This window comes from Mus caroli, unplaced genomic scaffold (genome assembly GCF_978045245.1).
Source record: "Mus caroli unplaced genomic scaffold, Mus_caroli_1 scaffold_2, whole genome shotgun sequence".
Classification (NCBI taxonomy): Eukaryota; Metazoa; Chordata; class Mammalia; order Rodentia; family Muridae; genus Mus; species Mus caroli.
The window spans coordinates 23569018-23581154 of record NW_028227257.1 but is presented as its reverse complement, the minus strand read 5'-3'; the positions used below and the strand labels follow the sequence as shown (position 1 = coordinate 23581154).

Here is a 12137-nt window from a genome sequence, read left to right as displayed (position 1 = left end):
GACCACAGCTATAGAGGTCTAGAATCAGACCGCCAATCAAAGGTCACAGAGGGACTCCAAAGTGACTTCAGGACAGTAGGGGGAGGTGGGGGAGCATGGAAGAGGTTTTACTGCACCAAGCTCCCTGAACACTAGGTATAAGCCTGGGCTCTGAAATCAACAGGATTCAAGGTTAGAATTTAAACTAAGGGACAAAGAGGAAAAGGTTGGTGCAAAGACAACAGGGACAGATAAGTGTAGACTTGAGGTTAGGAAAGCTAAGTACCAAGAAAGTCGTTGGCAGAGATTCGGTCGTAGTCCCAGACCTGCAGGACCAGCACTGCTGGCTGCCGGAACTCAGCCTCCTCAAGGGCGAAGGGTCCAGGCTTGCGCCGGACGCTCACCTCCCGCTCCGTCGGCAGGTAGTCAAAGCGGAACACAAAGCGCCAGTTGAAGTTGCCCTCTCCGGTCAGGGAGTTGAAGTGGACATCTGTCTCCTGTCTGTCCTGCTCCAGACCCTTTACCCAGCTGGGTGAGGGAAGGAGACAGCCCAGGGCAAGATGGGTATCAGGACTAGGGCCACACCCAGGACTCAGCCGTCAGCACACAGAGGATGTGAACACGGGGTCCCCATTTGCAGTTTCCTGTAGAGCAGCCATTTGGCCAGTCTGGCCTGTAGGCCTACCTTTTCACATAGATGTCGCTTGACATCTCTCCAGTGAGTGGGTTCACATCATCCAGAGCCACATCGTCCGTGTTCCAGATGACAACTCTGAGCTCATAGCTGGAGAGGCAGTGGTTTCAGACTGTTAACAAGGGTCCTGGGAGTGTAGCTCAGTGGGTAGAATACTGGCCTACAACCCCACAGTCCCGGGGTTGACTACCCAGCAACTCTTTTTTTTTTTTTTAAAGATTTATTTATTTATTATATGTAAGTACACTGTAGCTGTCCTCAGAAACTCCAGAAGAGGGCGCCAGATCTCGTTACGGATGGTTGTGAGCCACCATGTGGTTGCTGGGATTTGAACTCTGGACCTCTGGAAGAGCAGTCGGGTGCTCTTATCCACTGAGCCATCTCACCAGCCCTACCCAGCAACTCTTAAGTGGGGGTGGTGGCACACAGGCCTGTAGTATCAGCTCCCCTCACCCCAGAGGTTTGGAGTTCATCCAGGAGGCTGCATGAGACCCTGTCCCCAAACCACAACAGCTGAAAAATCTTTGATCTTTGTTCAGTTGAGTGCTTGCCTAGCTTCTGAGGGGCCCTGGGCTCGATCTCCAGCACTATAGTAAGGTGTGGTGATGCATGCCTGTCAATCCCAGCACTGGAGAAGTAGAGGCAAGAGGGTTAAGAGAGTTCAAAAGCCATCCATGGCTGCATCCCTAGTTCAGGGCCAGCTGGAGCTATGTAAGACCTCGTCTCAAAAGACAAGAGGGGGACTGTGGGAACAGAAAAGAGCTGAGTCAGGTACCACTGATCATTTCCCACTACAATTGCAGCACCAGGAGTGCTCTGATCCGAGCCAGTACAGTGAGCTTCTTATCATGTGGAGTCAGAAGCCTGGGACTCTTGAGTGGTTCAGCAGCTGTCAGCTTCAGTTAGAGCCACAGCGAGCCACATGGTGTATAAGCTGAAGTTCTGGGGTACAGGAAAGTATGAGAAAAGACAGGCAGAGAGGGAAGGGGTGAGAACATGAGAGCTGGGACATTCTGTTTCCTCCCCGGCACGGCCTCGTGGTTGTCAGGGGGTTGCTTGGATGTCTCTTCGCTTCGTTTATTAACAATCTCTGATTTTGTTTGGTTGAGACAGGGTCTCATGTAGCCCAGGCTAACCCTGATCTCTATGAAACTGAGGCTGGCCTTTGAACTCCTGATCTTCCTGCCTCTGCCTTCTGAGTACACAGATACACTGCCATACCCGGTTTCCCTCTGACTCTGCCCAACCACTTTGTCAATCTGTGTGGTTCTGGTGGGACGGGCTTCTATTGGACTCAGGCTTGGGAAGACCACAGAAATTGTCAAGCTGTGCTGCCAAAGTCCCTCCCCACGGTGACAGCATCACCTAGACCAGCCAGTGGCCGGTGTGGGGAAGTAGCTTTGGGCCTTGGCTCTAAAGGCATTTATTTCCACTCAACAAGCCTGGTTCTTAAGAGATAAGCCAACACTCTTAGAAGCTGTCTTGTCCTTAGGCTGCAAAAGGGTCTCTGAGGAGCTGAAGAGATGACTCAGTGATTAAGAGCACTTGTTGCTCTGCCAAAGGACTCAGGTTCAGTTCCCAGCATCCACAGTGTGACTTACAGTCTTCTGTGGCTCAGGAGATTTGATGCCACCCTCCTTCTGGCCTCTGCAGGCCACAGGCGAGCTTGCAATACACAGACATACATGCAGACAAAAGATCAGTACACATTAAAAAAGGGGTGGGGGCTCCCTAAGAGGTATACCAAGAAGAGCAGAGCCTAGAGGTAGAAGAGATATCCTCATAGAACTGCATTTGTGCTAGCCCAGGGAGGAGCAGGGTTTACTGAAGGACATCTGGACACTATACAGAACAATGTTCATGGCTTATGGGCAAGGGGGGGTATGAAACTCAACTGCCCACAAGTCACAGGCAGAAGTCTTGGCCTCATTCAATGGAGGTTGGGTTTCCAGAGAGTAGAGAGGCCCAAATTCTCTCACCTGATTGGCTGCCGAGGCTTGATGTCAACTGGGGGTGGGGCCGGCACATCACTGGGGAAGATGTCAATCCACATATGAAGGGATCCCTAAGAGCACAAAACCAGGATGCAGGGTCTTGCTAGAGAACTCCTTTTCTTCAGGGAATCCAGTGCTGCTCTGTCCCCAGTGGGGAATGAGGAAGGTGAAGGGCAGGAGTTACTGGGTAGATTTGGGGTATTAGGGTAAAGGTAAGAGTCTAACGTGAGGTTGCCAAGGTCAAGGCAAAGTCTGGGTTCAAGATAAGTTTCCAAGAAAGGAAATTGAAATCAAGAGTAGTATATGGTGTTCTTGAGGCCCAGATAACCCAGGGTGGAGCCCTGGGTCTGAACCTTGTTGGCTCAGGGTTGGGGATCTTCTAGGACAAGAACTAAGGAGCCCATGACAGGGCCAAGACTCCAAGGCTGCATAGAATGCTTACTGACACCAGGAGCCAGGGTCAGTGGTAGTTGTGTATGGGCAGAGGACTTGGGGAAAGGGTCCAGAGTCAGGTGGGAGTCTTGAGTCTTAGGGGTGCTACAGTTCCTTCACCTGCAGTAGCCCAGGGCTGCGAGGATGGTACAGAGGCCGTGTTTCCACATGCTCAGGTACCAGCTGGATCCCAAGGCCTGGCATCTCCTGCCAACGCCTCAACACGTGCAATGCTTGGGCCTCCTCAGAAGCCTCACTTGTCACCTTGGGTTTCCTGTCATCTGAAACAAGGGGGTATGGGCTTGGCTTCACAGAACCCTCCCTCCCCCTCCCCTGCCCCGCCCTCCTCAGTAGCTCTCCACTGAGACTGGCACTGTACTAGATAAAGCCTGTGGCCTGTGCGGGGCATGGTGATTCACACCTTTAATCCCAGCAGAGGCAGGAGGATCTCTGTGAGTTTAAGGACAACTTAGTCTACATAGTAAGTTCCAGGACAGCCAGGGCTCCATAGAGAGAGACCTCCTCAACAGCTGCCATCCAGAAAAACTAAACTAAACTAAACTAAACTAAAAAGCAACAACAACAAAACCCAAAACCCTGTGGCCTGAGAGAGCAAGCCTATCATGTACAAAAAGTGGGGGGTGGGGGGTGGGGTGGCAGGGGTGCTGCTATAACTACTGACTGAAGACTGTGGAAGAGCCAGCCATCACCTTTGATCAAGCCCTGTTCAGCCATGTGAAGTGTGAATTCCATAGCCACAGACTGTATAGATCTGATCCTGTGCTCCAGGAGGTCAACCTGAGATCATTTTCTCCCAACATCCAGGAATCTTGTCCTAACTCAGCCAAACTCACAAACACCCCTGTGCCTGCTGCGGTCAGTGGGCTCTGCTGGGCACAGGAGCCCGACACCTGGTGCGTCCTGTGCCTTGGTCTACCTCCCTCCTACCCGCTGTGGCCTGTCCAACAGACAGGGTCTGGTACCTGGAGGCGGGGCCTCAGATGGTGTCAGAAAAACTCGGCTGCCCACTTTGACAGCCCCGGCTCGGTATTCAGGGACGGGAAGGCCACAGCGCTGGCACAGCCCAGCCAGGATCTGTGAAGGCCGGAATGCATCTCGCCAGGCATTGTACCCATTCCTGCGGGCAGAAGGGAACAGCTAGGACTGTGTGTGAGCACAGTGGGACACAAAGGGAAGAGGAAGAACTGAGGTCAAAGAGGTCGAATGACTTAGTACCAAAACCCCAATACCCAAGCTCAGGTCTTGGATACCAAATGTCTAGGATGTCTTGCTAGGGGGTAGGAGAAGCTCCCCTTTTGGAAACAGAGATGGTCCTGTGAGGACTGAGAGATCTGTTTGGAGCTGTATCAAAGGGCTTGTGGCCTACCCATGAGGCCCTGAATTCAAATCCCCAGAGCCCACACAAAGGTCAGCAGTGCAAGTGTGAGTAATCTCACAACTCCTGTGGGAGATGGAGGTGGAGACAGGAGACTGGAAGCTTACGAGCCAGGTAGCCTGGCACACAACAGTGAGGAGACCCTGCCTCAGACAAGATGAAGGAGAAGACCAGCACCCAAGTTTTTAAGTGGGGATGTGAACTTCGCAGGTGTTTGTTTTGGAAATGGCTTCTTAGGGCCCTGCCGTACTGACTCACACGTCATACTGGGAGGCCAGCCCACAGTTGGCTCTGTGGTGGCTATAGAATCTGTTTTCCAGGTCAATGTGGGTCTCCCCAATGAGGTCATCGGAACCCACGAGGTCATGGTCGAATACGGCCACAGTCAGCTCTGGCTGGCCTGGGAGGGAGACACTCAGCTCCAGGACCCTGGAAAGGAAGCGACCGATCCATGCCCTCAGAGGAGACCTGGGGTGGCAGTGTCCAGCCCTCACCACAGTTGCCTAGGCAAGAAGCTGTGGAGCCGGGGACGCCCCCATTCCCAAGCCCAGGGCCCAGCCTCACTCTCCAAAGATGGGGTTGAGTTGCTTGGGGATGTAGCGTTCCTTAGTGTCCCGCTGTTCCTTGCCAGCGCTAACCACCACATAGGGGTCTGCCTTGCCATTGGGGTCTGCAGGAGCCAGGTTGGTAGCCTAGGGGGTAGAAGCCAAATCCAGTGGAGTCAGGAGGTCTAGCATCCTGGAAGCCCAGGCCCTTGTTGGACCTAATTTCAGGATTTTATGAGATGCTGGAGGTCAAACCCAGGCCCTCCTCCTCGCTAGCCAACTGCCACATCACAGCCCCTGGCTCTTCTTCATCGAATTGTAAGAAATAAATCCTTACAGCCCATTCATGTAGGAGATTTGTTTAGAACCCATTGGAGAATGGCAGGTAAGCTAGAGGCACGAGGCCGGTCTCCAGCAGTTGGTGCCTAGCTCTTGTTGACAGTTCAGCCTAAGGTTGAAAAGGTAGAAAAATCTACTGTGTGACTCAGCCATAGGATGAGCCCACAGGATGAGAATAGGGGAGGGGACAATACTAGACACCAGGAAGATCTGTCCTATCTCAAGAATTTGCCTGGGGGGCTGGGGATGGGAAATATGACTAGGGATATCAAACTCACTATTTTGTACCAAACTGGCATACCCATCACATTTGCCTTTTGTCTAGGTTGACATCTGGCTTCTAAACTGAAAATGAATCTGTCTTGCTTTTGCTACACGGAGTCTCCAAGACTTTTATTATGAAACCACGATCAGTGTTTCTCATATACATAAAGACCACACTACCCACAGTCCTTTGTACTTTCCTATTTTCACCCTATGCCAGCTTCTGGAAACTACTCGGTTTAAGGACACAAAGATCTTTCTCACTCATTTTAAACAGTTATATAATACTCTACATACCCATTTTTATATGCCTGGGCAGTTGTTTTTATACTGACTTTTCAGTTTTAGAAATATGTGGGTTATTTTTTTTTCCAAACTATTCAGGCAGCCTTTTTTCAAGACTGGAGTTTGAACCCAGGGCCTCCTGCTTAGTAGGCAAATGTTCCACCACCCAGCTATGTCGTCAGCTACCTGCTTTTAAGTCTTTCTCTGTGTGTGTGTGTGTGTGTGTGTGTGTGTGTGTAGTTTGGTGTATACATATGTACCTTCATGAATGTGTGCGTGCCTATGGGGAGCCTTAAATCAATCCCTGGGAGTCTTTCCCAGTCCCTATCTTATTTTTGAGATACGGTCTCTCACTGACCCTGGAGCTTGCCAGGGTAGCTCAGCAGGCCGGCCAGTGCATCTCAGTGGTCATCCAGCCCCCACCTTCTTCGCGCCAGGATCCTAGGTGCGCACCACCAAGGCCAGCTTTCTACACAGGCACTGGGGATGCAAACGTTTCCCTGCTTTTATAGCAAGCACGTTACCTACCAGACCCCTAGTCAAGCTTGAGACAAGGGCTCACGTAGCTCAGGCTGCCCTCAAACTTGCTTGATGGTTGAGGCTGGCCTTGAACTCCTGACCCCTTTGCTCTCACCTCCTGAGTGCTGGGGCTACAGGCACACCCCACACCTGGTGTGTGTGATTCTGGGGATTAAATCCAGGGCTCTGTGTACACTGAGAGAGCATCCCGTCTCTGAGCCATGGTTCCAGTCCTCGGGGTCTTAAATTTCCAATCCTACCCCAGCCTCCAAAGAGGCTGCAATTACAGGTCTGTGCAGCCAGGCCCAGCTCTCAAATTGCTTTTGTGTGTTCATGAGGGCACAGGTGTGTATATGTGCATGTTGAAGTCAAAGCGCCTCCTTGGGTGCTGTTCCTTACTGTCTACACTTCTGTTTGTTTGACAGCATCTCCCACTGGCCTGGAACTGGCCATGTAAGCTAAAGTGAGTGGCCAGTGAGCCACAGGGCTCCACCCATCTCCACCTTTCCTACTCTGGGATTCCAACTATGTGCACAAGTCTGGTTTGTTTGTTTGTTTGTTTGTTTTTGCATGGGTTCTTAGGATCAAACCCAGGTCTCTGGGCTTCCAAGGCAAACACTTTTCTTACCAAGTTACCTTTCCACTCTCCAGGGTGTCATTTTTCTCTGTGTGGGTGAATGTGTGCGAGTCTGTGTGTGTGTGTGTGTGTTGGCCTGGAAGTTGACAATGAAGCTCAGCTGGCTGGTCAGGCACCCACCTCAGTGCTAAGGTTACAAGTGTAAAGCCTCACACTTGGGTTTTGTTTTATTTTTCCCCCAGTAGTGAGTTACAGAATTGAACTTGGATTCTCATGCTGATACAGCAAACCCTTTACAATCCCACCATCTTTGCAAGTCACTTCTGACAGTGGAGCTATCTCTGCTTACAAAACCCATGTAAGCTGTTATTTCTCACCTAATGACTGACAGTTCTAACATCCAGAACAGCGTGGTGTCTGTTATCCTTGCTGTGCAGGGCTTCGGTCATTTCTCCTGATACTGTTTTCTTACATATTCTATAATTTTGTGCTGTGAGCCCACGTTTGTTTTTAACCCTATGGAAACTTTGAGGCTGGGTTTACGGTCACTTTGAATGAATTTGGGTTTTGTTTGCTGGTTTGTAATTCTTGGTTTTAGGAGGCAGGGTCTCTGGTGGAGCAGGCTAGCCTATAGCTTAGCATGTAGCTGAAGCTGGCCTTGAGTTTCTGATTCTCTTGCCTCTCCTGCCGCAGTTCTGAGACTGTAGCCACGGTGGGCACCACTCGCTTGTTTGGCTGTTTTGACTGTTTGCTCGCTTATTTGGTTTTGGTTAGTTGGCTTCTTTGGTTTGCTGAGGGTTTTTGTTTGATTTTCATTTTATTTTTTATGTGTGTGGGTATTTTTTAAAGTTTTATTATTTTATTTATATGAGTACAGTATAACTGTCTTCAGACACACTAGAAGAGGGCATCAGATCCCATTACAGATGGTTGGGAGCCACCGTGTGGTGGCTGGGATTTGAACTCAGGACCTCTAGAATAGCAGTCAGTGTTCTTAACCACTGAGCCATCTCTCCAGCCCCGTGTGTGGGTATTTTGCCTTCATGTATGTCTATTTACCCACCAGGTGAATGCCTGAGACAGTAGCCAGAAGAAAGCATCAGATGCCCTGGTACTGGAGTTACAGATGTTAGTGAGCTGCCTCGTGGGTATTGGGAATCAGCCCGGTCCTTTGGAGGAGCAGCCCGTGCTCTTACCTGCTGAGCTACCTTGCAGGCCCTAGGTTGGGATTTTGATTCTCTTTCTTCCACAGATTCCATGGTCGACATGGCTATGCCTAGTTATGGTTTGGGTTTGGGGATTTTAGGGGGTTGGACTGGGTTGGGTTGGGTTTTGGTCTCACTATGTAGCTCAGGTTGGCCTGGAATTCACAGTAATCCTCCTGTCTTGGCCTCCTGGGAGCTGAGATCACAGATATGATCCTAAGATTGTTGTTTCCTCTGCCATGGCCTTGAACACGCCTTGGAAGTGTTCTGAGCCAAACCTCAACTCTCAGTTTTGAGTTTTTTGGTTTAAACAGAAAATATAAATCCTAGTCTTAAATCAGTGTGGGACCTTGCTAAATGCACATCCCCCAGAAAGACAGTTGCCCCGAAACAGACTCCTTTCCCATTGGCAAGCCGCCTGCTGGCCTGCTTTTCTCAGAGGTCCTTGTTTCCAGCCCCCTCCCTTGCTCAGGCTCTAAGACCCCCAAGGTCAAAGTTCAGATGTGGACAAACCCTTTGGAGACAGCCTGAGCTCCAGGGCTCACCTGGAAAAACTACCGCTGCCTCCTCACTCAGGGAAAGGAAAGTTTTCTTTCTTTAGAGCTTCGGATTCATTAAAAAATAATTTTGACTAGCATGTCTAAATGTCTTACAAAGTAATTTATCTCAGATCACCCTGTCTGCCCTGTTGTTAAAAGGGACAGTAAGAATGAGTTCTACGCTCAGCAGTTCCCTAGGAGGGTCAGGTGGTGACAGAATGTCTCTTCCCATGATGTCCTAGATCCTTAGGTCAGGGTGAAGCATGCTGTCTGAAACAGGAGAGTGGGGACATAGCAACCAGCAGAGCAACCTGCTCCTTCCCTCTTGCTCCCCAAGATTCCTTTAAGGAAGTTCCGGGGCCCCGCTAGGCCTGCATGACAGACATGACAATGGGAGGAACTACAGGGTAATCTGGAACTGGGGAGCTGACACTACAGTCTACAGCGTCCCGAACCCAAGACCGGAATGTAAAAAAGTCCTGATACCAGCAAGCTTTGTGAGGGATGGGAAGTCTAACCACACCCGGGACTTCTACCCAACCCCTGAAGGAGTGAGCCTCTGTGATCTCTGAGGACCTTTGAGAGCCTTTCTTCTGTAGACTTCACAATATTGTCTCTGCGCCATGAGGACGAACCAACCACTACTCACCTTCACTATATACACTCTGACTAGAAGCTTGATGGGCCGGTTCTGGGGGATCCCCCTGGAGATCTGAGGCTCAGAGAAGGATTTGGCCTCTGACTCGGGGTAAATTAGGAAGGAGCCCTGAGGTGGTGGTGGTGGGGGAGACAGAAGAAGGCTTGGTAAGAAAGGTTAAGTCTTTAAAAATCAATTACATTAGATCTATTTATTTTGTTTTATGTGTGAGTGTTTTCCCTGCAGGTATGTCTGTGTTTACGTGTGGTGTGAGTGTGGTCCCACAGGTCACAGGAGGGTGTCAGGTCCCCTGGAATTGGACTTAAGGTTGGTTGTGAACCACACTATGATACTGAGAATGGAATCTATGTCCTCTGCAAGAGCAGCCAGTGTTAGCCCCTGAGTCATCTCTGCAGCCTGTAAGAAAGTTTTTCTAGTCTTTTTCCATGCCCTTTTCTTCTCGCACGCATACCTTGAACTTGCCCACAAAGTGTCCGGATGCTCCCTCTCCATCTCCATCCTGGCCGCCTTGTCCTCTGTACAGGGGGAACACACTCAGCCAGTCTTCAAAGTGGCTAAACTCGTCCTCCAGAGAGCTGTTGTAGATCTGAAAGGCAAGGGGCTTCGGTGACAACTCTATACCCCGAATCCCAGGGACTCCCTTCTCCCCAGCACCCCGTCACCTTCAGGGTAGCGATTGCTTTCTTCCGAGGTACAGAGACTTTGTTATCAGTCTCCCCCTGCTCCTGGGCCTCCCTGTCCCCAGAAATGAGATGGGTTCCATCTGGAAACAGCAAAAATGGCCCAGGTAAGAACTATGGAGGTGGGGTAGGTGGACAAAAGGAACAGGAGCGAAGAGCGGGGACTCTCACCTGCATCTCCAGCCTCGTCCATCTCATCATCAGAGCTGAGCTGAAATCAAAGGCAGGTCAGGGATCCTGGCCATTCCCCTCCATGAGTGGCCCACCCCCTTTCCCAGCTACACAGTCACTTCCTTTTTAGATGTTGCCTTTATTGTCTGGTCCTGTGACCTTGGTCACCGCCACCCACATATGGTCACTGAGTCCTTGACGTGTGAGATTAGTCTGCACTGAGAGGTGCTGTGAGGTGGAACGCACACCAGACTTAACGCCGAGAATGCAAAATAGCTCATTATTGTTATGATAATTACTACTCGAAATTATGATATATATATATATATATATATTAGTAAAACATTACTAAAATTAACCACATTTGTCCTCTTTTACTTTTTTGTTTGTTTTTCAAGATAGGGTTTTCTTTGTAATAGCCCTGACTCTCCTGGAACTTGCTTTGTAGACCAGGCCGGCCTCAAACTCACAGACACCCACCTGCCTCTGCCTCCCAAGTATTGGGATTTAACAATATACCCTACCACACCTGGCTTCCTTTTATTTTTTAAATTAAAATTAAAATTAAAAAAAAAAAGATCCATGTAGTGGTGGCACATGCCTTTTATCCCAGCATTTGGAAGGCAGAGGTACACAAATCTCTGAATTCGAGGCTAGCCTGGTCTACAGGTTGTGTATCCCTGCCTGGCCTATAACTGGTTATGTAGACCAGGCTGGCCTCGAACTCACAGGGATGGAGGGCTGGGTTTAATGGGTTCTATTTTTATTAGACAACAACAGAGTGGTAGCCAACAGAAATACTGATATCTGACCCCTAAAACTGAGCTGAGAAGGAAAATCACTGCGATCAAGAGTGATCCTGGAACACGCAGGGCTCTGTTGCCTGAGACCTCTCCTTGCCTTTCATCGGGTCCCACTCCTCCTACCTGCCCCTGGAACTCCTGCAGGGAGGCATAGTACTTGGACCACCAGTCCATCTCTTCTGGATCTGGGATGTCTTCCTCTAGCTCAGGGCCTTGACCCAGGAGTCCTAAGGTGAGCTTCTTTAGAGGGGCCTGAGGCAGAGAGGACCTGGTGATTCTCAGCCAGTACCACCACAAGCCCTGACGTCCCTGTCCAGCTATGGACCACCCCCATCACCTTCAGAAGCTGTCTGGATGTTCCTGCTTCAGTCAGAGGCTTCTCTCCTGGGAGTAGGAAGGGATGCCATGAGTTTAGGCCAGTAGAAAGCAGACTCCGAACCCCATAAGACGGTCCACTGGAGCCGCCTGTACCAAGATCCAGAGGGGCTTCTATCTGCTGGCCCCTGCGGAGAACACTCCTGACCTTGAGGCCCATGTGGCACCAGGTCCCTTGTCTCCTCCTCTGTTTCTTCCTCCTCTTGGGGATCCTCATGACCCTGGAGTATGAATCTAAGCATGTGGGGAACAATATGGGAACCCACAAGAACGGTCCGGCCAAAGGCCCGGCGTTCAATCACCAAGATGCTCAGCGGGGGCTGCAGATATGGCTGTTCTGGCAGGTCCTAGAAAGAGGAAACGGGAAGTGAGTCCAAGCCCTGGGGAAGGAAGACAGGAGCACAGAGCAGGTGGAGAAACGAGTCAGTCTGTGCCCATATCTGCCACACTGTCAGCCCCTAACGTCATCACGGCCTCTGTCTCTGCCCAGGTAAAGAAGGGACACGGTCTGGACTAATAGACTGTCCTAAATATGGTGACATGACTGAGGCAAAGGGACTTTGGCACCTACAAAGTGCCCCCAGGAGCACAGGTTAGTGTTGCTCTTAGGCATAAGACAATGCTCACCTGGCAAATATAGAGTCCAAACCATAAACTATTATGGACTTTAGCCAGGAGATTG

General features: G+C 50.3%; 1 protein-coding gene across 1 annotated transcript in view; it reads right to left on the bottom strand.

The window, feature by feature from the left end:
• The window catches only part of LOC110307408 (fer-1-like protein 4), a 35726-nt gene that overhangs the window by 815 nt on the left and 22774 nt on the right, over positions 1-12137 (bottom strand). The window contains exons 29-42 of the mRNA XM_085828983.1: positions 11604-11802; positions 11418-11464; positions 11204-11332; positions 10278-10317; positions 10089-10189; positions 9878-10012; positions 9418-9534; positions 5060-5187; positions 4754-4924; positions 4083-4237; positions 3220-3380; positions 2653-2738; positions 665-763; positions 266-507 (exon numbers count right to left, since the gene is read on the bottom strand). Of these exons, the coding sequence (XP_085685109.1) occupies positions 266-507; positions 665-763; positions 2653-2738; positions 3220-3380; positions 4083-4237; positions 4754-4924; positions 5060-5187; positions 9418-9534; positions 9878-10012; positions 10089-10189; positions 10278-10317; positions 11204-11332; positions 11418-11464; positions 11604-11802 (1810 nt within the window). The remainder of the gene's footprint in view (positions 1-265; positions 508-664; positions 764-2652; positions 2739-3219; positions 3381-4082; positions 4238-4753; positions 4925-5059; positions 5188-9417; positions 9535-9877; positions 10013-10088; positions 10190-10277; positions 10318-11203; positions 11333-11417; positions 11465-11603; positions 11803-12137) is intronic.